The 26,102-nt window shown below is 37.6% G+C and overlaps 1 protein-coding gene across 1 annotated transcript in view; it reads left to right on the top strand.

The window, feature by feature from the left end:
- Nucleotides 1–26,102, top strand: part of Dcc (DCC netrin 1 receptor) — a 1,075,620-nt gene that overhangs the window by 1,027,087 nt on the left and 22,431 nt on the right. The window contains exons 26-27 of the mRNA XM_021150630.2: nucleotides 8,869–9,030; nucleotides 15,224–15,436. Coding sequence (XP_021006289.1) covers nucleotides 8,869–9,030; nucleotides 15,224–15,436 — 375 coding nt within the window. The remainder of the gene's footprint in view (nucleotides 1–8,868; nucleotides 9,031–15,223; nucleotides 15,437–26,102) is intronic.

Raw genomic sequence — 26,102 nt, 5'->3', positions numbered from 1 at the left:
TTTCCTGTAGACAGGCTGTTACTATAGAATGAGAAGACAGGGGGTGGATCAGTGAAGACTTTCCTGAATAATACTAGTGAGAGTGAGGGCTTGTGAGACTATGGTAAGGAAGAAGTGAAGTTTGCGATACTGCTTAATGAAGGTCTTGGGTGAGTTGGAATTATCCTCTAGAGGTATCCCAAATGGTGCTAAGCTGGAGATGGCCTTCTGCACTTTAACGCTAATAGTCTTTGATGCATACTGGGATCAAGAAGTGATGAAAAGGTACTTAGCTTCTGTTGTTTGGCGGGAGTCTCTTTACAGCTCTAGAACTGTATGCACAATTTTTGTAACTGTATGTGTGGTCATCTCCAGCTCACTTTCCTCTCTAAACTTTGGAATAGAGGGGACTATAGGAAGAGTGTAGCACATGACCTGCAACATCACATAAGTAATACAACTCTAATTGTATTAATATAAGGTAGTTTGTTGGATAAAATCCTCTTTTTTTCATTTTCTTCTACTTCTAATATAAGTATCTGATAAGAGAACATAATACAAAGCAACCTTTAATATAAAAAGGATAGCTCGGAAATATAGTGTAGAATATGGTCAAAAGAATCAAGCAAGTAAGGGACTACAGTTTACTTTTATGATAGCTTAAGGGCTACTTATTGAATCTTAGCTTTCTGGAACCTTCACCAAGAGACTCCCATCATCAGTTGTCTGCAGAATTCACTAAGAGTGAACTGAAGAAACTTGAAAAGTGAAATATAGCTTCAAGGAAAAATAAGATTTTTCCAAAGTGGAGTTCTATTGGTCTAGCTACAGTATCACTAAAGGTCTCTATCTACAGTTAGACATAGAGAAGGAGTCATCTAGAGCAAGATAAATAACCCAGGTTCTGAGATATTTAAAAGAAATGAAGTCTTTTCTTTTCTGTATAATTTTATAGTTATTATATTTCTCCATATTAATCCCCATCCTATGTATATTTATAAATTCACAACTATTAGACATTTGTGGGTTATAGAGCTGCATTGCAACAAAAAAGACCTCAGATGAGATTCCTAATAGAAGAACATAAAGGTTGAGGAGATAGTAGGGGGCTTCGATTACATTCAGATACCACATACACTATGATGTGAATGCATCTCTGCACGTGCTGTGGCAGGCAGTAACTGTAGAATGCACAGCACACCTCATCTTGTGTATCGTGTCTCACATGCACTAAGAGTGTGCCAGCCACAACTAGCAAGACAAATGGTCTTCTCTTAGCTCGGAAATGAAACCTCCACAACTTGAATCCAAAAATCATTCTGTCATCCTTGTTCTGGTATTTCTCATCCACAAGGAAAACTACTTTTCCTTCTGCTCTCAAAGTCACACGCCGTCATAAGCCCTTCAGGTTCAAACAGCAGCGTCAACAGTCCTCGTGACCGTGACAATTGAACTTGACTGTTAACACTGATAAACTCTCCATTTTACAAATGAGGAACCCAGCATATCTTAAATGTTTCACTTGTTGACTTATTATCATATACTATTATCATATATTATATAGTATGATATATAATATATAATTATCATATATATCATATGTTATCACATACTATTATCATATACTTATTATCATATACATATTATCATATATCATATATTATCAAATTTATCTCCATAAAATATTATTCACTTATTTTATCTATTGTTTCTGAGTGCCAGGAAGCAAGAACATTTAAAGTAAATGCTTCTGGCTCAGAATCATAAGCTATCTTACAAAATTTCTCACAGACATTTGGGCTGAGTCCCAACTCTGCACCTCTATGCCATTTCCTTCATAATTTGGCCAGCATCACCTAAAGACATCATGGCACTTGCCTTGCATGCCCAGTGCTGTCTATGATGACCAAGAAAAGGTGGGTGAATGTGCAAGAATGGAAGAGAGATAAAAATCTTTTTAGCCTAGTCTTGGCTAAAATGCCAACTCCCACAATTCTCATAGTCATAGACCAACCTGGGATAAATCACAGAAGAAGCTGAAGGAAGGTATCACAGAGCAGGGATGTCAGGTACCACCTTAGGCATGGCCTGTAAGGTCCACTAACAGGAGACAAACCTAAGCACTGAACCCAGATAGTTGAACTCAAAGATTTGGCCTTTTGACAGAAGGTTTAGTCTAACTGCAAAGCAGGCACTGGAGAGTATGCAGGCAAGGGCCAGTTGTGATATGTTTTTATCAATGAAAATCTGAGCATCAGAGATAGGTTAGAATACTTACTATAGGACAATCAACACTAAATGTTCAAATCTTCCAGATTATATATAGGTCATTGCAGACACGTTATCATCAAAAGAGGCAGCAGGAGAAATAGTTTCACTCGAACATATTATTTTTACTGTTTTATTTCCCCCCTGTTCTCCTTAAACAAACCTCTCAATTCAGTCATGTATCATGTTGAGAAATATCTAGAGAAGATTTGGTTCTTAAAACTTACAGCACTAAATTCAAGTCTTCACAGTAGAGTTCCTGTAGGTTTCACTTAGTGATAACATTTTTAAGGTGGTTGTAAAAGTTCCCAAATGCCACAGTGCCTGTTCATGGAGCTATGTATTTGCTGAGGAAATTTCTACTTGAAAACTCCCCGTGCATCAGTGTCACACATAAATTCAATTGCCAGCAAGCTGTGTCAGAAGAGACTTCTTGTCATATTTGGCCACAGAGTGGAGATTTATTGAAACTGAAAGATAGTATTGCTCCTTGAGCTGTTGTACATAAATAGTCTAGTGAATACTAAAAATGCTGTGTGTCCCTGTGTGTGAGAGAGTATGTACGTGTGTGTGTGTACAAATGCACATATGCTTCTGTCTCTGAAAGCTAATATTTTTATGGTAAAAGAATGAAAGAAACTTCAGTAAATGATATTTTATTCAACGTATATTAGGTTCATATGGTCTACACACACACACACACACACGTACACACACACCAAACAAGACACATTAAGGTATTAATTAATTTAACCCAGGTATTTCTTTCATGCTAGACAAGCATACTACCATTGAGCTATATAGCCCCAGTGTAAGCTTAGATTTTTCCCAAGCTACTTTAATAATGGTTCTTAAATGCTTTAGCGTGCCTTCTAGCCCATCATCCTTCAGAGATAGTGGAAGGAAAAGGTTAATAGGACAAAGAGGGATGTGGACCTGTTTAGAAATAGTTGTTTTGGGGTGATTCTGATCTTTGCTGTTAGGATACCAGCAGTTTAGTTCACAGAAATCAGCAGTGGTAACCCAAGCCTCTCATAAACATCATTCACGAATCAGCAATGGCAGATTGATCCAGAAGACACTGAGAGCGTCTGCCAATTGACCCAAAGTGTAAGGATGTGGCAAGAAGCTTGTGGAATATTATGAGAAGTTATTTTGTGAGTTTCTCCCTATGAAGTCACAACAAATGATGATCAACACACAAAGAAAGGTGAACCAATACCACAGCATCGTCCACTGTTGCGTGGTACTTATACACTTTCCAAACATTATATGCCCCCTCAAGTATCTGCTCCAGTAAAACATCACATGTCCTTTTCCAGGCAGCTTCCAGAAAAGCACCATGTGTCTGGTCTCAACAAAACATCCTCCCATAAGACAGTTTCCAGAAAAAAACAACACATGACACAACTGAGTGTCCAAAGAAACTAAAAATTTCCACTTCATCCTGGTCCTCCCTTTTTATTTTGAAACAAGATTCCACTAAGTTGGCTGGGATGGTTTCGATTGCATTCCGTAGTCCAGACTGTCCTCAAACTTAAGGTCCTCCGATCTCAGCTTCCTGAGTAGATGTCATTATGAATGCAGAACTCCAGGTCCCCGCTAGGGTGATGATTTTGTACTAATTGTCTTACAAATAAATGTCAACAACTTCTGGTGTCTTCACGGATAAGCCATAGGAGCTAAGGTGTCAGATCCACAGTGAAAAATTTATAGTGCAAAGGATGTAAGCTCATCTCCCAGCACTTACACATTGTGTGATTCACAGAGTTCTATAATAACTATAGTTCAAGGGGGAATCTGACACTCTGGCTTCTGTCTATTGAGAGAGAACAGCACTCTTCTACACATACCTACACAATGATGTGCACACAAATAGAATACAATAAATCATTTTTTAAAATATTTTCAAAAAATTAATCAATGGTCAAAATATCTTAAAACCAAAGCTGTGATTTACTAAACGTCTTTGGCTATATCAGGAATTAAGACAATAAGCATTTTTGACATGTAAAAACACAATAAATGTATTATTTGTCAAAACTTTTCATGTTTGTAAAAATTTTCTACCATAGTGCGCCTAAATGAAAAGCAAACATCTTGGGCCATAAAGGCCTGAGGGGTTGGAACATAATCTCAGTCTCTCATTGGTTGTCTCAATTTCCCTACAAAGATACTATAGCTTGTTGATTTCTTTTAATTTCTCTATGTATTTATTTGTTCTCATACCAGAAGATCTTTATAAATCTCTTCTTTCAAATGAGGCATTAGATAATGATTCATAAAGTTATTGATAGAATTATAATAATCTTTTTTTGGGGGGGAGGAGTCATCACAGGGTTTTTATTTTTATTTTTTTGTTTTTGTTTGCCTGTGCTTTCTAATTTTTTTTAATATTTTTATTACATATTTTCCTCAATTACATTTCCAATGCTATCACAAAAGTCCCCCATACCCCCCCTCCTTCCCTACCCACCCATTCCCATTCTTTTGGCCCTGGCATTCCCCTGTATTGGGGCATATAAAGTTTGCAAGTCCAATGGGCCTCTCTTTCCAGTGATGGCCGACTAGGCCATCTTTCGATACATATGCAGCTAGAGACAAGAGCTCCNGGGTACTGGTTAGTTCATCATGTTGTTCCNNCTATAGGGTTGCANATCCCTTTANCTCCTTGGGTACTTTCTCTAGCTTCTCCATTGGGAGCCCTGTGATCCATCCAATAGCTGACTGTGAGCATCCACTTCTGTGTTTGCTAGGCCCTGGCATAACATTGTTTAGAAGTTATGTACAGTTGAAGGGAGGGGTCTTACCTGTATCAAAGATGATTGGTGCAACAATAACATATAAATAAAAATAGTCAATGCAAATTAACTATAAGCCACCAATCAGATTGAATGGCTGATCAATGACTGTCTGATTGATCAATCAGATCAAAAGAACCAAATTAACTGCTTCAAACAGTAAGATTTTGAACCATGTAATGAGATTTCATATTCTTTTATGTTTGTTTTGTTCACAAATGCCTTCGTTCTGTTTTTTACTGGTGTTATGAGCAGTAGTATTACTATGGTAACTGTTCACTCAAAGACATGAAGTAATATGACTTGTGACCTCAAACTTCTTCAATGGGTTCAAATATCAAAAATACAAATAACAGACTAGAAAGTTCTTTTATGACTCATCTGAATAAATGAGGCTTTTTCCATTACTATTTCTTGAGATACACAAAGAATAACAAAATTATAACTTTCCATTGTTAATATATGGGTAATTCTTGGGGCTTCCATCTGGCTTTAATCTTGTTCTTTGTTTAAAGTTTTAAAGTTCATTTTAAAAGTTTGCCTTTTTCTGTAACTGTCAGCATGTGTGTTTTCTACAATCACAAATTTATGCAGAAAGTTTATGGAGACATTGCCATTCATTATTCTCAAATGCTTTTTAAAGCTCTTTCTAAAATAATTTAGAAAGCTGGTGCATTTTTGCCTCTCCATTTTTTAAAGAAACAATTCAATGTTTATTCATTTTTTTAAAATTTTATGTGCATTGGTATTTTACCTGGACATATATCTGTGTGAGCATGTCAGATCCCTTAGGACTGGAGTTACAGGCAGGTGTGAGCTGCCATGTGGGTGCTAAAGATCGAATGCTAGTTCTCTAGAAGAGTAGCCAGTGCTTTTAACCACTGAGCCATCTCTCCAGCCCCTCGTTTGCATTTTACAGCTTTGGTACAACTTGAACTTCTGCATAAAATTGCTATTGATTCACTCTTCACCACCATCCTTCCTGGAATGCATGGCAGGGCTGCCCTTTTTGCAAGGCTTTGTATTATGAAGCTTTATCCTTGATTGAATATCTCAAATTCCCTACTGCCCCCAAATCGTATGAAAACATCACTAATTTCTGAGATTTAGGGCCTCTTTAATTCCAGCAATATTTTTATTGATTATTTGGGAATTTCACATCGTATATCCAAACCGTATCATCACTTCCCAGTACTCCCAAGCCTGCCCAACTACCCTTCTGATCTCCCCTGCTTCACAAAAGAGGACGAGGAAGAAGAAGAAAAGGAAGAGGAAAGGGAGAAGGAGAAAGAAGAGGAAGAGGAAGCAGAAGAGGAAGAGGAAGGAAGGAAGGAAGGAAGGAAGGAAGGAAGGAAGGAAGAGAAAAAGAGAGAGAGAGAGAAAGAAAGAAAGAAAGAAAGAAAGAAAGAAAGAAAGAAAGAAAGAAAGAAAGAAAGAGGAGGAGGAGGAAGAGGGGGAGGAGGAGGAGGAGGAGGAGGAGAAGGAGGACAGTTTAATTTGTGTTGTCCATATACTCACTGGAGTGTGGTTGTACTGACAGTGGACAGCCCCTTAAAGAAAACTGAGTTATTCCCCCATCTGCACCTCTTACTGATCATCCATTTTTGAAGTATTTAATAGCTATAAATTATGATTTTTTTTATACTTACATCTCTCCTGAGTCTCTGTTCTAAGTTTTAACTGTTACAGTTGTTCTTGCTGGGGGTTTTGATTTGTTTTTTTTTTTTAATTTTTTGGCATTAACGTTACAATTAGGCTTTTCATTTTGCTATTAGAAAGTTTAAGTTTTATTGGAATTTCATTACTAATGACATAAAAGAGGCTACTTCATCTACAGTTTTACACACACACACACACACACACATCCAAGTATGCATAATACTAGTGATACCAATTGTATCTCAATGTTTTCCTTATGTTGACATAAACCCTGAACTATGACTAATCTACATATAACTACATATATTTTTTTTTCAGTCATTCAATCTAAACACCTTCAAAAGCACATGAAGAATGCACTCTGGGTGAATTCTTACCCAGAGCCTTTTCTGTAGTCTGTCATTCATATCTAGATGTAGTCTTCCTTTATTTTGGTTGAAAATCAGTTGTAGAAACTTCCTGACTATGATAAATTGTTATTTATACAAGTTATTTATGTTTGCACCTTCTAGAAGATACATGAATGTTAACTGGACCAGGAATAAGGAAGCATATATCAATAGACCTGAAAACTTTTCTGTCCAGTGGCTTAGTAGTATACTAAAAATTGTTCCTATTGTAGTGACATTATTAATAAAGTGAAGAATGTAATTTTAATAAAAAGAAAAGTCTTCCCTTTGGGAAATGTGCAAAAATAGGCCCATAAATCCAGAGATGTCATTACAATGTAACTAAATAATCCTTTGTAAAAAGAAGGTAACTTACCGGGCAGTGGTGGCGCACACCTTTAATCCCAACACTTGGGAAGCAGAGGCAGGCAGATTTCTGAGTTCGAGGCCAGACTGGTTCCAGGACAGCCAGGGCTACACAGAGAAACTCTGTCTCAAAAAAGAAAAAAAAGGGGAACTTTAATATTACAGACTGGAACATACTACCTGTTAGATCTTAAGCCCTAGACAAATGGCTGAGGTACCTATTTAATGTACCCTGGCTGCCAGGTTTTCCCTCCATTCCTCCATCCCTAGCTGTTACAGAGCCCTCCTGCCTGTTATACCTTGCCCCTACCCTAAATTTCTCCATCCCAGGGCTGGGTAGGGCTGCTCTTCCCCAGTTGACTGTCCTTATATAATCCAGCAATTTTAATTATTTGGCCAAGGGGAAACTTCCATTTACTCTTTACCCACCTGGCTTTTAGGCTGCCCTCTCCCATTTTCTCGCAGGGCTCAGCTTGAGGTTTGTTCACTCTGAAGTTCCAAGACGTGTTTTCAGCTGGACATGCTCTCCCGTTTACACTAGACCTCTGCCACCTCCCCTAGCAGCAGTCAGGTCCTTCCTATTTATTTCTTTTTCATTTGCTACCCAAACAAACCATTCCAATAGCTGGCTTAAATAAAGTCCATGCTTTTTGATAATCAATGATTGCCAAATACTCACTGCTTTATAAGGTAAACTCAATGATTAAATATTAAGCTTTACTATAAGTGTAATAAATATATCATGGAATAATACAGTTGTATACCCTTTGAACAATGAAACTGAACAAGACTCTCTCAATATCAAGACATGGCACAAGTGCTTTTCTGTGGGTTTCAGTCAGAATAAATTCACTGCTGGTTACTTTCAGGTCACATTCAGTTACCTTTATATACTGTGCACTCATCTGGCTAACTTTGAGTGTTACAAGGATTTTGCCTAAAGATAAACCCTGGTTATGGGGACAGAGAGTGCCCTTGAGATTATGTGTGTGCATTAAGCCTCTGGACAGCCATACATTCATTTCCAGGATCAAATCACATTTCCCAACCCCCTGTAAGTGCGCAACAGCCTAACATTTATTTTGTTCCTTGTTTCTCCTTGGAAGAAAGGCAAATACAAAATCCCTGATACAAATGCTGGAGTATGGGGTGCCTCTACTATAACTTAATCATTTTCTCAGAGCCATGGCAATTTTCAAGCTGGAAGGAGATGGGCCATAATGGGGTGTTTTAAAAGGAAACTTTCTGTTCTCCAGCAAGAAGGAAGTTTCCAGAAAGTATTAAGAGAATGTCGGTGATACCATGGAGAATATTAAACTTTTAAAAACTTATTCATTTCCTTTAATGTTTGCCAGGAGAATACATGGATTTTTTTTAAAAATATAACTATTTTTTTTCTTTTGCAGCTGTTGTGAGTGCCATCCCTGTACCAACACTAGAAAGTGCCCAGTATCCAGGAATCCTCCCATCTCCCACATGTGGATACCCGCATCCACAGTTCACTCTCCGGCCAGTACCATTCCCAACACTGTCTGTGGACCGAGGTTTTGGAGCAGGAAGAACTCAGTGTAATGCATTTTCTTTCCATTTTATCATGACAAATGTTATCATGACAGCAACGTCACCTCCGTGTATCATTTTTGGTCTTCTTATTCTTTGGAAAGACTCATTGCCTGTGACCCTGGTACAGGAATTTTCCTGCTCAACACATTGAACACTCAGATCCTAGCAACAGTTTGTTAGTGAATTCCCTAGGACCCTTTCCACAGCAGACAGCACAGATAAATGTGTCTGGCGGGCAATAAAGAGCATATGGCTCCTTTACACAATGAGGTAGTAGATGTTTCAAAACAATACCCTGCTAACCAGGAAGTTATAAATCAAGGGTTGTTTTTCAGAACATTTTGTCTAGTATCTGTTAGTTAAATTTAAAAAACCTCTATCTAGTCCCAGTGAACAAATACTTGATGAGTCCCTAGCATTTTTTTTAATTGTTTAAGCAGGACTTTTTCAAGTTTTGGAGGGGAGTGGATGCTAGAACAAAATGCCATTTATTAGAGAGAGCAAGAACAGAGGAAGAGCAAAGCTTCCTTTCATATCCATGAGGTGATTTCTCCCATGCCATTTGATTCCTCTCCCCTCCTTTGAGCACAGCATCTTTAAATCGATTTTATGGCTTTCATCTCTTAGTTAAGAACAGGTGACTCAGCAGCTCATGTGCAAGCGGAGGTTTTGTAATAGATATGATAGCACAGCAATAAAATATCTTCGTGAGGTAAGCTATATTTTTCCCAACTCAACAGGGGCAGCTCTAAGAAATCATAAATCGTCCAAATGTAGCAAGGTTAGAATTAAAAGGCATCAAAAATCTGCCAGGCGAGAATTAGATTCATTTCCCTTCTCTCGCTGCACATCACATCTAGCAAATAGAGTTGTGTGCCGAATCTCAGGGGAGAAAAAACTCCAAAATCACAGGAACAGGAGGAAGGTGGGAGGCATGCGGGAAGCCCAGCAGCTAGAAAGTTCTAAATTTCAAAACAGCTACGCATGGGAGTCTACTTTAAAATAAAACCCAAGCCCACAAGTCCCTTCTTTGTTCCTGAACTGAACTCCCTTCATTTGATGATATTCTACTGCACTCTTTTTATTCTGCCTGTATCTTAGGACTTTGAAGGGACATTGAAGAGGCATCTGTGGCACAGCTTTGCTCTGGTCCTTCTGGCATGGCTGGCGCCAATCAAAGCTCAGTGCTTTTCTTACTAGAAAGTATTTCTTCTGACCAACTATTCCCTTTGTTTCCAATTTTTGTAAGCATGCTCTACAAATGTATTCATCTCACCTGCCCCAAGCCCCCCCTCCTTTTCTCTTGAATTAGTGTAGCATGTGACTTTGTCTCTTATTGAATCTTGGGATGAATATTCAAAAGTTTAATTTTAATGAAAAATGCAGATATTAAGAAATGTTTTGTTTTGTTTTTGTCTATGACTAAAAGAAATTTCCTCTTCTCAACTCTATTTTGGTAATGAGGACAGACGTGTGAATCCAGGGTCTATATGGCAGTCTTCTGTGCCTTCCACCTGTTTTTCTGTAAACACCAAATAATGAAGTACATTAGAAGTTAGTTAATCACTCAAAACATTCACACTCTTTAACAGAGTTCGTTTTGTCCTCGAGCAATGGGATTTAGCAAATGAAGGCAATCCTATAGTATAATAGGAAATAATCTACCAGCACAATTGCACAATTGCATGCTTATGTAAACAATGCTTTCTTAGCAAATTCCTCCTGTATCATTTTTGAACTTCATCCAAATCACCAGGCAGTGAAAATTCTATCCCTGGCCATGGTTTATACCTTGCTTTAAAATGTATATGTTCATTCGTTCAGCAAGTCGTTCTCAACAAAATACACGCAATTCAAAAGAAGTAACATCAAATGTGCTTCCAGCAATTGCCTGGAAAAGAAAAAGGATGAATAAATGTTCCCTTTGCTAGAAAACAAAATATTCTCTAAGTCGCTGTCAATGATGGTTAACATCCAGCTCTTTGATATTGGTTTCTACAGGCCTTGCAGAACACTAAACACCCCTATTCTCCCTCAAGCAGAAAACACTCCATGGCTCTGGGTAGAACTGCCTTATTAGTGCCCTTGAGGATCAAAGAAGGGCATACAGGGAAATATAAAGCTAATGTGGTCAAGTGTGGAGGTTCCACTTCTTTATAGCTCTCTTAAAATCCTGGAAATTCTTAAGTCAGGAAATGCTATAACCCCACCCCCGAAGCCTGATTGTTTCTGAAGTCATAAGCAAAGCAGGACTTCTGTAAGGAAAGGGGAGGCCCAGTAATAACATTTACATTCCACACATTTCCAGATTGATGGACAAATAATCCCATCTGTATAACTGCAGAACCACTCTTATAATAAACTGCCGTTTATTATAAGCTGCTGCCCCAGGAGACCAGTCCTGTACTTTGACAATCTCCCAACCAGGCAGTCTTGGATCAAGCTTTCTTCCTGCTCATCATAACAATTCCATTTCTCATTTTGCTCATCCCTTAGACCAGTCTATGGAAGAGGAGTATAAGAGCATTCCATTCTGTCATTGCCATAGTGAGGATGCTACACAGATTAGCCCATGCTGGTTTTCTGTTCCAGTTCTTTCACCAACTGGAAGTTGACTACCAAGTGGAATTTGTGCCAGATAAAAATCAGGAGCATGTGGAAATGCTCATTTTTTTTCCCCTAGGGGTGTTTTTGAGACATCACAGGCTATGAGGAACTAGGCTACTAAGGATTAGTTCATAATGTTGTTCTTCCAAGATTAATGTGTAAACAAGGTTCCAAGAGGAGGTGTTCATGCCTCAGCATCTGCTTCGTGCTGCTGGTGGGCTGTAATTCCATCAACCACTGCAGTTTTCAGATAGAAGAAAAATCCTCATTTCCATTTTTGCAGTATTTCTGCCAGTTACTCTGTAGCAAGTGTTTTGAATGTTGACATTAATTATTATAAAGTGCCTTGAGATTTGACTCTACTGTGTAATTGTATGCTATTTGTACAATGAATTCTGACTATTTCATCATTTGAAAATGAGTGCCTTGCTGACACCCATTGGCTTCTCACTCTGCTCTGAATTGCAAGGCAGCTGTATCCTGGGACTGAAGGGAGCTTTGCTTTGCTTTCGGGGCTCTTCACACAGATAAATGCCAAGCCACTGAGACAATTTGTTTCATATTGATGTCCTGGAGCTGGTGTCTGAACTGGCCAAATGGGCACATCCACGATGCAGCATTTCCCTGTTGGAGCAACTGCTAAGCTGTTTCTTTGAGGATTTTGCTGCTTTAAATATCAGCCAACTCTGAAAGCATTTTCTTAAGATCCAAGAATTATCAATCACCTGGGAAAACTCTCGTCCATTTAAACAACTTGTCTCTTATGGACTCTATTCTATTCCTATTTTATTTCCTACACATGGACCTTCTTACACACATATCAGGCTTCACATTGTGCTCATGTGAGTTACTAAGGATGAACAAGACATAGGCTATGGACCACTTAGGACTCACTTGGAATAATGTTAGACAGCTGGAAGGCCAGAGAGGCAGGACCAGGGAGAAAAAGAATTTTACCTCTCATTGATGCTGATGAAAACAAGTGGCCAGAGCAAAAGTGAATAAGGATGCCCTCAATGGGTAAAGGGAGGGCATGACGCTCAAAGGAATGGTTGAAGGAAAGGTTTGTATTGTACATACGAAGGAGAGCACAGCCAGAAGCATCCAGAGTAGAAGACAGAACATAATCAGCAGAATGGATGGAGCCATTAGAGGAGAAGTAGGGGTTGGGAGACGAGAGAAGAAGAAGGTGGAGATACAAGAGCAAGAGAGTGCAGGGCTGAAATGGCAAGGTTATATAGCAATAAGAACCTGGGAGAAGGGAAGCCCATGAGCTGGGAAGGTTCAAGGAGTGAGAGGAGTCAAGAGGAGCCACAGACACTGAGTGTGCCCAGAGACCAGCATGCACTTTGATACGTGAATAAGCACTTCAGTTAGCCAATTGCCCTCCACTTTCTTTAGGACCTCAAACTCACTACTTTCAGTAAAAATCATTACAATCCATACATTCACACAACATACAAAGGTTTTGTCAAAATAAGAGACTGAATTTCAAATTCTTAAAGAAAGACATATGTAAATTGTATTACACTCTGGAATACAATATACTTTATTATGAACATATCATGTCCAAAGTACAAGTGAAAGAAAAGAATTAAAGAAAAGAAAAAGAAATAAAAGGGGATGTGGACATTCAAAAACCCCTGTTGTTTCTTCAGTGCTGAGGGAGTTCTAGGAACAAATATGGATTAGTCACAGTGCATGTTCCATAGAGATAATTACCTAAAAACAATTGTAAGAAGAGAAATGTGACATTTCTTTTCCTGTCCTCATAAGTTAGTGTTATAAGAACCATTCTGAGAATCATCTCTGGGGACATTTTTGAAAGAGCACGTAGTATTCTAGTTATTTCCTGCAATCTAGCACTGAAATGAATTCCTTTTGGTGTGAAGGAAGTGCAAACAAGGGTACCATTCTTAAAGTGAGCCTCCTTGAAGGACCAGGAGTAAGGGAACAACTCTGACATCACTCTGAAGCTAAGGGGGAAACATGGTCAGCTTTAGAAGTAGCTAAATTATTAAATGTTTATTTACTCTCAACCTTTGGTCACTTTCTTCTTCAGATTAAACACAAGTCCAAAGTAAAACCTAATATTTTCTCTTTTTGTAAAATTAAATTTTCAAACATCCCAGGACACAATCTGATCCTATAGAAAGATACTTCTCTCCCCTTTTGATTATGGGAGCCATTTAGTTTGTTGTGAGACCTACATGGGAGGTTTGACAGTTGGCTGTTTTACTGGAGGTTCCCTGTTTGAAGACTGACAAAGTTTCATCAGATTTTGAGTTCCGATTGCTCTCATTTTCTCAGCCAACTGTGCATCTTCTACCTCCACCTAAAGGATGATTCCCACAGGCTGTTCTCTCATCCAGAGGACCTCTGACCCCAATCTGAAGCAAAAAGGATGAATAAAAATACCTCCAGAGGATGTGTCACTTCTGCATAGCTTTCATAGGACACCTTGATCTTTATATCTTTCAACTCTGTTCCTTTGGCATCACCACATTATTTCCTTATCTCCTCTGCCCTTTGTTAACCTTAATGAGATTCTCAGAGTCCTCTCAAAACCATCTCCTAAAACTTATTATCTTGAAATAATTCCACCTTAAAATTATCCTTCCAAAGTTAGGTATTATCAAAGTAATATCGTATCTTCCCATTTTTTTTTTTGCCAAAACAATCTTGCTAAGAAATAAATAACTAGAAATACTCATGTAGAGTCAACGCCACTTACTCCTAGTAGACTGACCTTTTTAATCTGTGGTTTAACTTAGACCTTTCGGCTTTGAATATGAATGAACATTTAAAATTGATGCACCCTGTCCTTAGCAACAGTAAATGCCTTGAAAATATTTTAGTCTCATTCAACTGTATTCCCCAGGGGGAAAGGTGCATTTCAATATACAAAGCTGTCCAGACACCCTAAGGCTGTCACAAATGACTATGCAAAGCCTCTTCAGCTCAATAATCTGCCTGTAAATTACAAGGCTTGCTATCAAAGAGGAAAAAAAATCATAACTCTGAGTTCAGGCAACTTGCTTCAGTGAAATCACGTCTCATATAACTTTTAGCTCAATGTGCTTCTATTTTGTTATGGGAGATAATGATAGTGGTGATTATTTGTATCATTTTTTTTTAGCAATGCCTCTGAGCACCCTGTACCTCTGATTTGTTTGACAGTTGACATGGCATGTTTAAAGCGCAGTGAAATTGGCATATTGGCTGGTAGATAATAATGCAGCTGTAACCGGTTGAATTCCGCTGACATTACGACTTAGAAAGGGAAAGATAACTCTTTTCTCACTTCATCACTTATGATTATAGGGTCCAGACAGTTCAGGCAATATAGTTAGTAGGAATATATTGTGTTAGTGTCCCCATGATGCACACCATGTCCTAATGGACCTGTCTCTACTGTTGAAACGGGTTGTGCTAATTGTATTTTATACGTGCGTGAGGGCTGAAAAAGAATACCCATGAATCAGAGAAGAGATTGCCAGATCTCATCATTTCTCCCTGGACTGATTCTAGAAAGGTGAAGGAAATGAGTTTAATGTCAAATGACACCTGGTTTTCTTATTTCCACCACAGCTGTGAGTGAAGGACCAACCACGCAACAGCAACCCATGCTGCCCCCAGCTCAGCCCGAACATCCGAGCAGTGAAGAAGCACCCAGTAGAACCATCCCCACAGCCTGTGTGCGGCCAACTCATCCACTCCGCAGCTTTGCTAACCCGTTGCTACCTCCACCTATGAGTGCAATAGAACCAAAAGTCCCTTACACACCGCTTTTGTCTCAGCCAGGTAAGTACCTGCTGTTCTTATTGGTGATCACTTTATTTATAAGAGACATTGAGTAGGTCTAGACATCATGTATGTTTCCAGTGTGGATTGCCCACTCATTGTGCTCCTGTTTGTTCCTTATGGTTGAGAAGAGGTCTGGGAGCTGACACATGGGTAATTGACGCAACTTATTTCCCTCTAGAGATTTGCTAGGCAACACTTCTTCACCTGCTGCTTTTACCACCAAAAAACATAGGTTCTAATATTGTAGGCATTTATTGGTGCCTCTCAGTTTATGTCCAAATTGTTTAATGACAAAAACAGATATAAAAAGTGTTACATCGAATGTCCCCAAAATATAAAAATAAAATAATGAAGTATCCAAAATATAATTATGAGTTTAGTACTAAAACCCATATGTCATTTTCATTCATATTTTAATAAGGAAAACAAAGCAGCTTAATATTGTATATCAGAGATGCCTAATTATATAATATCATGGAACCCAACTGCAATGACACTGTTGGTTATTTTCTCAGCTTGTGTCAGTCAAGCATGTCATCATTCTCTCACTAAAAATAACAGAAAAGGTTTACTTGGGCCCTAGTTCATGACTAATTGAGCCTATTGGAAGGGCAGCAGAATCTCAACCATCCTAGGAATGTATGGCAGAGCAAACCACCCATCTCATTGTCTGGAATTCAAGGATGGGAAAGGAAAAAATGACGAGGGTCTGCTAGTCCCCTTTGAGTGTATGGACTCAATAACCTGAAGACCTTTCACTAGACACATCTCTTAGAGTTCTACTTTCTCAAAAGATCACCACACTGGGGTTTGAGCCTTCATCTAGGAACTTTGGAGGCATTCAAATTCAAAATATGGCAGAGGAGATGATTTCTTTAATTTTTTAAGTAATAGCATTTCCTTGAGCAAAAAGACCATCAATGGGATGGTTGGTTTGTTCTGCCATGCATTCCTACCAAATAATCTTTGAATGCTATTTTAAATGAAAGGAATACAAATAGTATAGAGGTGGCACTTGATTTGGGATCTAGATTATGGCAACCAAGCTGAAATCTGATGCTCTAGGATAACAAACTTACCAAAAGGAATGTTTAGTGTCCAGGGAATGGATAGTAGAACAGAGAACTGGCATTTTTAAATCAGGTATTATAGTTTTCTAATTAAAATGTTATCAAACAGACTCTAGTACAGTGGAGCCTAAATGACTGTACTGTGTCCTTAGGAATAGAATCAGGGTCTTGCACTGTCCCAGACTATATGCCCACAAATAATAAGTGGATAAAACCTGGTGGAATGCCACACAAACAGAGCCACTTTGCTTCTATCTCTATTGTCCACTGTGAGCCTTTTGTTGTTTGACTATTGCTTCCATTCTGTTTGACTTCTTTATCAGAAGTCTCTGCTCTTATTTTTTGATCCTTCTGGCTTGAGTTCTTGGTTTGATTTGATTTTTTTTTTCGTAATTCTCCTTTAAATGCCATCTTCCCTTCATACTTTCTGAGATGTACTCTACCTTCACTTTGGAATTATTAAATGCCTTTCCCTTTTATGTTTCTCCTTTATTGTCTGCCTGTGACTCCTGTGCATTTTATAACGCCTTACCTCATGATTTTCAAATAAGTCTCCCTACATTGCTCCTGACACATAGTAGATAGTGTGCTTTTTAAAAGGGCTGCTGTTTACTTATTCTAATAGAAAAAGAAAATTAGCAGACTGACAAATGTATTAGTGGTGACATTAACTACATGCTTCTTAGCCCAAAAGATGAAATACTTAGAGCTTTCAACAAATCCTAATTCCAAGAAAATCATTACTTTAGTCAAACTGATTGATGAAGTAAAGTCATTCTGTTGTCAGCTTAGAAAAGAAAATACCTCAAATAATTTTGCTCTGGATTTCACAATAAAAGACTGTGTAATTAGTAATGAATTTGTCTTTACTTACTGCACATAATTACTTCAGAATATGGTAATGGGAGGCATTGCTCTAATTTTTAAAGAATATGCTAAAAGAGAAGTCCTCTGCTTTGAAAGCATTGCGATTAGCATCAGTGAAGGCACTCCTCTCCTAGATACGATTTCCTTTCTGCATGTGGTTTTTCATGAGCAGAGCTAAGGGTCCCAGCCTCAATTTGCCTCCCACTGAGATTATAGAGCTGTACTTGCGACTGCTTTATATATGAGGAATAGGGCAATACATAGTATGTAGAAACAATCTCCCTGGGATCACAGAGCTTTTTGCAGCATTGCTGTGGTAGGTGGTAATTAGAGACTCAGTCTGTTGTCATAATGACTGGAATTCTGCCTACCTGCAAGCATAGAGTTATTCCTTCATTTTGCCCCTCCACATGCTGAGTTAGAGATTTAGCTTAATGGACCCCAGGGTCCTTATGGTGTCTTTTGAAATTTTATCTTGTGATGAAGTGATTCTCTACCTTCTAGTTTCACATCCAGGGTGGTGAAAAACAGTGTTGGCTTTACAGCTTCCAAAGAACAACCATTGCACCTTGAAAATCACAGATGTGGACATATTAGTGACTTGACTTAGACCCTTTTCAGGTTAAATAGAAAATGTTTGATGGAATGTTGGGCTTATTACATTACAAATTTCATATAAATTTTTCAGAGGACCAAAATAGGGCATGGATAGGGTATGGTGTGTGTGTGTGTGTGTGTGTGTGTGTATGTGTGTGTGTGTGTGTGTGTGTTGGGGCTGAGGGTGTGGGGATGTGGGGGGGGTTGTGCATGTGTGTGTGCACATGCTTGTGTGTTCTATGTGTACTTTCCCTCCTGAAGTTCGTCTTAGCTGTAAAAGGACCAGCAGTACTTACGCAGTCATGAGACTTTCTACCCTAGCCTCTTTGTTCCCAGAATAATGACTAGGAGACTTAATAATTTATAAATAAATGCCTAGCCCATAAGCTTTGGCTCATTCCTCAACTAGCTAATAACTTATATAACCCTATGTCTGTCATATAGTTGATTGCTTCTTCTCAGTTACATGTATCTGAATTCTTCTGAGATCAGGGAAAATCTCTTGTCTCTGTCTAACTCTCAGAGTTCCAATCTCTCGCTACAAGAACTCCCACCTTCTATTTCCCACCTCAGCTGATATGCCATCTGCTTTTTACTGACCAATGATGCTTCCACACAGTACAGAAAAGATTCTTTCTACATATTTTAAATGAAGTTCGAACGGCAGCCTATTCGTCCTGGGGAACTATCATTTTATGGGCAAGAACAATGTAGTTTCTCAAATACTGATGTTTACGGTGTTGTATTCATAGTCTGAGCCTCCTAAGCACGTGCATCTTTGTTAAACAAAAGAAATCCTATAATGCCTTCACTTACTCATCTGTATAAAAGCCCGGTGCATTCTGATCTTTTCAATCTTTGAGTGATCAATATATCAGTGGACATGACAAAACCCAAAAAGCAATTCATTGTATAGCAAATTGAGTTTGATTTTCCCCCTGCCCAAGGTGGCATGTCTTTCACTTTGTCTGCAGATTGAGAACAAGGTGTAGGTATATATGGATGACAGTGGACAGAAAAGGTGTATAATTTATATTTTATGGCTGGTTGGGAAATCATGTATTCTCTTTGTAACATGATTTTTTTGGGGGGTCTGGCCCCATTTCAGTAAATATGCTATATTATAAAGCAGACAATAACCTGCTTTTTAAAAATCACTAAAATAGATTTCAACACCAGACTCTCAAACCACCATTGAGGGTGTCCATTAAAGATGTCACCTAAATGTCCCAATCTGAGAGAATCAGTCCCAGGCAGAGGTTTTGGGCAATCAAATATACTTGAGCATGTGTCATACAGCTTTCATTTTTAGGGTCAGTCACAGAAGTCACTCACACAACTAAATAGTCAAGATGTGTGAATTTGGTGTTATTAGAGGCAACATTTCAGTCAATTGTAGGCAGGAAAATTACTCTACCTCCCAATAAATACATTTGCTTTCACATCAAGCCCCACCTGTGCTTTTAATGAGCATCTTGAGATTTTCTTGTCCTCACTTATAACAGATTTTGTTTAATAAATGAATTTTGATCAGAAATAATCCCATCATCCTAAATTATACTTTCTTAAATGTAAGGAGACAACTTTTCTTAGGTAGATAGTATTTACCACCCTGTAACCTACTTGGTGTTTATTGTGGAAAATACTAATTTCCTGTAAACTGGTGTTGTGACATATAAATAGGACAGAGGTCTGTTAATGGTCTTAAAAACAGGAACATCATTTTCAGAGAAGATTTAATATGTGATCTATGAGGCTGATGTCTCATTTATTGATGATAAAACTGAGAGTTGAAAAGGTTTAAGATTTTCCCCATGCTCAGCAACTGTGAGTTTGAAATCAGACTTCAAAAATTCAGAAAAATATAATAACCTTGGTTAGAAATATGTTTTTTCTTTTTTCTTTTTTTTTCCAGTTAGTTTCACAGATATTCTTAGGTTGATTTCTTTCCACTACAAAGACCTCTCCAGGTTAATGCTAGATACTAAATATTCCTAAGAAAAATTGTAACAGATAAGATAATATTTAGATTAGTTTTGGCATAATTGATATCACAATGTATTCATTTATTATTGTGTGAGTGTTCCTGTAGTGTGTGTATGCATACACACTTATATGTATATGTATGATGCTATATGTGTGCCCATGATACCAAAGCACACATGTGAAAGCCAACAGACAACATTCATGAAGTGGGTTATCTCCTGCACCTTTCTGTGGGATCCAGGGATCAAACTTGAGCTGCCAACCTTGTTTACAGAGCTCACTGGGCAACCCTACTTTATCACCTCCAGACACTTACTGCTTCCTGGCTCCATTACTAAAACGGTGATGCTTTGGTATCCACATTGCTATTAGATAGGAGACAGAACTGAGAGCAAGAATCCTAACTCTCCAGACAACTCTGAAACCACAGCCGTTTATCCGAACTTCACCCGTTCCAATCGCCAGGCATCCCTCTGCAGTATGACAGAAAGCCAGGCCCTTGCATCTTTTGCTATCCTAATGACAAGAGCTTTAAAATCCAGCACGCACAACTGTTATGACCAGAAAGAAATGAAGAAGGAAAATCGAAATTAAGACACGGTAATATTATACATACTGTCAGAGAGAGAGAGCATGGCAGAAGACCAAGACAGCAGTATACACACAACAAAAGCTATTCAGGATTACAAAAATTACTTTTAGGGGTTTAAGGAAGTGATCCCTGAGTCAAACTTTTAATCCCTTCCGTCGAGTTTTCTCAATGAAAAGAAAAAAAAAGAGGAAAAAAATATTTTATCAAGAATATTTAGAGCATATGTAAACCTGAAATTAACAGTCAGTTTAATATAATTAATGTCTAAATTAACAAAATGCCATGTAAGTAGTCGTAAGAGACAATTAAAGAGGTCTGTGTTCAAAACCTGGTTAGCTTTGAGAATGAGATCATTTAAAACATGTAAGGTTTGGAAGCTTGTCCTTGGATTGTATTGCAGAGTTCATCATCTCCTGGGTGACAGAGAATGGTGGCAACACAATGGGCAGCAGTTACTCTCAAAGTATGCAATCCTTTGGCATATCTTATGAACAAAACAGGTCATGCGCTTAAGCTCTCATGAGTGCATTGTATTGATTTTGGAAAATGTCTTAGAAATCACAAAGTTTTTTTTTTTTTTTAATAAAAGTCAGTTTAGGGAACATGAATAAACTACTTTACATATTATAAGTGTTTATAATTCATAAAGAGTGCCACTAAGCAAATTCATGTTTAACTGCAAAGCAACTGCAAACAACCAGGAGGGGAGCAGGGCACCCTTATAACCAGTCCAGAATGCTGAGGCATTATTCTTGAGGTCTTCATCCAGACTGGTAGACGCAATGAATCCTCAATTAACTGTTTAGTTTGTTGGAGTAAAATTATATAAAGTGGCACCAGATTTTTGAATACCCTTCATCAATTTCAAGCCTAATGAAAGTAAGACAACTTTCATTAATGGAGTTAATGGATTAATGAGATATTTATTAGTAATAAAGGCAGATAAGAATGAAGCAACTTCCAAATTTGGGACAATTTGGTGGTCCTAAAATATAAAACAAGCTCAACAAGTTTCATCCTATACTACAAGTAGTTCATATATCCATACTGAGTGGAAATACCAACGTGAAGCCACAGGTCCAGAACCTTCTCCTGACTAAGTCACTTGTGTGAAAATTAGCAGACACGCCATGGTCCCTGTGAAATCCAATACAGAGGCTCAGGAGCCACTGTGTTTTGACAGGAGAAAGGGTCAGTCCATGGAAGCTGGTGAACCCCGTGATGTTTCTCCTCTGATATCTATTTTGTTCGTGTGTGAGATTAGATAATCTTCTTTAAGACTAGAGGATAGGACCTTTCCCTTTGATTAAAGAAAGAACAAAATGAAGGAAATGCTTCCAGTTTGATTAAGGATTTCAAACTCTAGTTCAGCAGTTCAGAGCTCATGGTGCCATAAATTCCTGTTCCGAGGAGTCCAGTATCTTCTGACCTCTGTGGGAATCTGCACACATGGTATTCACTCATGTACACATAACACACACACACACACACACTAAATCATGAATCTTAAAAGATTCTAAACATCATTGCCAATAACCCCAGCTGTGTAAGTAGTTGATAGGTCATTATTTTAGTTCATCAGTTCGTGTCAGATTCCAGAACTTTCTTTGAAGGTATGGGAAAGGTCAAGAAAGGTTTCGTACTAACCTCCTACGAATGGACTGTTGAATACATGTTATGCAAAAACTAACACTGAAAATAAACAAAGGAATTATGTGTTAAAATGAATTGAATTTATCAGCAAGCTATAGTGATAAGACAGATAATATAGCAAAAATTGTGTAAAAATTTGTGTCAGATCCAATGATAATTTACAAAGGTTTTCTTACAGGCAGGGCCTTGTAGAGAATGTATTACCCCAATAGACATCTTGAGAATTTGTGAACATTGACTTTCAACTTAAGCATCCAGGAGGATTGATGTCCTTGTGTCCAGAATCTCTGTCACCAGAATGCTTAGGCTTTCAAAGGACAGTGCCTCTTTTTTTTTTTTTTTTTTTGTAGCAAAGGGGATTCTACGATTCTGTGTGTGTGTGTGTGTGTGTGTGTGTGTGTGTGTGTATGTCTGTGAATTACTGTGATAAGCAAACCACTGATTTTGAATAAGAGGCATATTACGACATGATTGTGCATGCCATCTTATAGAAGTAATGAGATTGAAATAGCTGCCCTTTTCAATGTCTTTTCTAAATTGCTGCCTTAAATATCTTTCTTTCACACCCCTGATTCTTTTACTTGGTAAGTTTTATGCACCTTTCTATTTACACAGTCAGCAGCTCATCCCTTCCTAATAAGACATGCATTTTGCAAACCACAGGAATGTGCAAACCCAGGCTGCTTTTAAAATCAGGAATTGCAGGTTAACTTTTAGTTCCCCTCCTCGTTACTCTTAAAATTACAGTCTGTGTTGGTTTTATCTTTGAAATGCTCTATTCTCAACAACAACAAAAAAAGACTGTGCTGCACAAACAAGACTTAGCTGACACCTTGCTTGGTGTAGAAAACATAGAGGGACAGTTTAAATAAAAGTACTGACCGACAAACAAACAACTACCCCCAACCCCTACCCCCCAACCCTCTGACACTGAGGCCCAGGATCCCTACTGACTACCTAGGCTATTGAATGTCATTTAAATTCTTTATGCTTCCACTTTCACACCACAACTAGATAAACTAAATTCTAACCTGGAAAGGTATCACTGTACAACTTTAGGAAATAAAATATATTAACATGAGTTATGCTTATAAAATTATACTATTTAAGTTTTAAGTTAGAAACTTCTGATCTGGTATCACGCAGAGGCTCTGTCACTTCATACACTGGTATTTAGTATTTAATAAATATGTTTATTTAAATAAACTTGTATGTTTAATGTAATTTAATAATATTTGTTAAATTTTTATTTTATATTTATATTAAATAACTATATTTCAAATAAATATTTAATAAAAATAGTATTTAATTGCATATCTGGTCAAACATGAGTTAATTTGTGAAATATTATATTCTCCTGTATATATTTGCAGGATATAATGGCCACCATTATAATATACATACATACATATATATATATATATATATATATATATATATATTGCACACACACATATATATATATAATATATATATATATTATATATATATAGTGAAATGGATCACCACACGGAACTCAAAATAGTGAATAGAATAGCTCAGAGCTTTCTGAACATATTACCTGACTTTACAGTGATCTGTTGTCTCATCCATTAGAACAGGACTCACTCTGAAACCATCAATCCATCCAACAGCCAGAAAGTTGGCCTCTGTTGCAACAGTGTATGTTCCAGTAAGACCTTACCTCTTGCACTGTGGCAAATCTGATTGGAACATGTCTGCCTACCTGGCTTTGTAAGCATTGCATCTCTCTGAAATGGTCCTGTAGGAAACCAAGATAATCTTTTTGACGTTAGTAGCATCTCCCAATCCCAGATCAAACTCAGGTCCTCCTCTGCAGTGAAAATAACAAGGCAGAGGTTAGAGAAGTTACAGAGAGGTTACAGAAGTGAGGAGCAGTAGTCAATGATTGAGAAATGGAGTAAAGGGGTGTTTTCACACTGAACATGTATGAAATACTAGACGCATCTTCCCTCTGATTCACAAACAGCATAACTTGTTACTATGATATTGGAATATTTCTGAACGTGAAGTGAGATGCAATTGAATTCTATACTCTTCATGGATATTTCTTTATGTAGCAGTGAATTTAAATTTTCATGTGTTGGGGAATCACGTGCAAATCTTTTTCAGATACTGGTTCTGATTTAGGGGAACTGGAGAAGACCCCAACATTTTGATGTACCAATGGTATTCTAGGTGGTGTGATGACTGTCACTCTGTGGTTTACACATTAAAGTGGTTTTAATTTAGAACAGAGTGTGTGCTCCTAAACAGCAGAGGTTATAACTCACTTGAAATCTCTCTCTCTGTCTCTCTGTCTCTCTGTCTCTCCCCCCTTCTCTCTTTGTGTGTGTCTGTGTGTGTATGTGTGTGTGTATGTGAGAGAGAGACAGACAGAGAGAGAGAGAGAGAGATTGTACAGACACATGTGGTTTGTACCCACAGTTTCAGAACTATATAAACTGTGTCTATAGCTTTCTTAGAGCCTCACATTTCTCATTATATGTAACAGTTTAGAGGTCACTTGCCCTTCCTTATTCATCACACCCTATATAGGCTCAGGTATAGAACAGCATCCCCAAGGTTTGCTTTTCTTGGTTGTGATTTTGTACCTATTTGTGTGTTTGTTCTTATTTAATGTGTGAGTGGTTCTAAAGTCTTTTATTTTTTTATTTTTTATTTATTTTATTTTAACTAAGACACCTTTCCATAGCCTAGGACCAAGAGCTAAGTACTTTCCCTTTGCTCAAAATTGCTGAAAAATCAAAATTTTCATTTTCCATATAGACACTCCCCAAATTATATACATTTTCAGTGACTTATAAGAGCATTAGTATGATTAATATACATATATATCCTTGAAAAATTCTACTCCCCAAAATGTCTCTTATTTCACTGTATAACTGAAGATGGAATGATAAAGATTTAAAATTTTCTATAGGAACTTTTCTACAAAAGATGAACTCCTGTGGTAAGCTGGGAAGTTTCTTGTCATTTTGGAGTTGACCATAATGTCTCCTAGATTTCCCATGTTCCCATGGTACAATGAAGGGCACCTATCACAACACTGACTGATTTATATGCATAGTGACTCAGGGCTCAATAAAAACTTCCAATTCACTCAGTGTCATACCTGGTGAGTATCATATGTAATCTATAAAATAAATTAGGATACTTTTCTGGTGTTAATGAGTGTAATTGAACCTATAAAGGGTGATAGTAAATTCAAAGCAAACAGGAGGTAATTAAAAGTAATGTTTATGTAAGTAATAATGTAATTAAATTACATAATTTCCCTAAAGGTGTTATCATAATTAATGATTGAATATAAAATATATCTAAGAAGTAAATATGTGTTCAAAGGGGGTTGTGATAAAAATAGTTTGGGAGAAAGATTTTTTAACTGTTTCTTTGATAACTGCTTTAGAAATAAAATATTTTCTTCCTTTAGTCTTTTATTCTTTTTTCTCTTTTATTATTTTATTCTCTTATTGCTTGATTCTTTATGCTCTCTCCTTCTTCCTGATCCCTCCTCTGTCATCCAGATGTCACATATACTTTAACTGGATCCCAGATTCTAAATTCAGAAAGTAGTAGATCCTGCACTCAAAACAGCTGACAATAAGGGAAGGTATATATGTAAAACACTCCATACCACAGAGGAACAGTGGTAGACCTTGGGAAGTACAAATGGAAATTGCTAAAAGTTGAATTTTTTTTCTAAATTCTCTTGATGACTTTAATGTCAGGAAACTTTTTTTATAATGGAGTATCTTTGATTCCTTTGACTCAAATGTCTATAATTAGACATAGGCTTCTTTTGGAGGATCTGACAGTTCCACTAAAAAAATCATGACCACCTCTGAGACAGCTTCCCTACCTATCTGTCCTTCCC

The sequence above is a fragment of the Mus caroli genome, chromosome 18, assembly GCF_900094665.2.
Source record: "Mus caroli chromosome 18, CAROLI_EIJ_v1.1, whole genome shotgun sequence".
NCBI lineage: Eukaryota > Metazoa > Chordata > Mammalia > Rodentia > Muridae > Mus > Mus caroli.
Note: the sequence above shows the minus strand (reverse complement) of the source record. Positions and strands in the feature narration are given on the sequence as shown.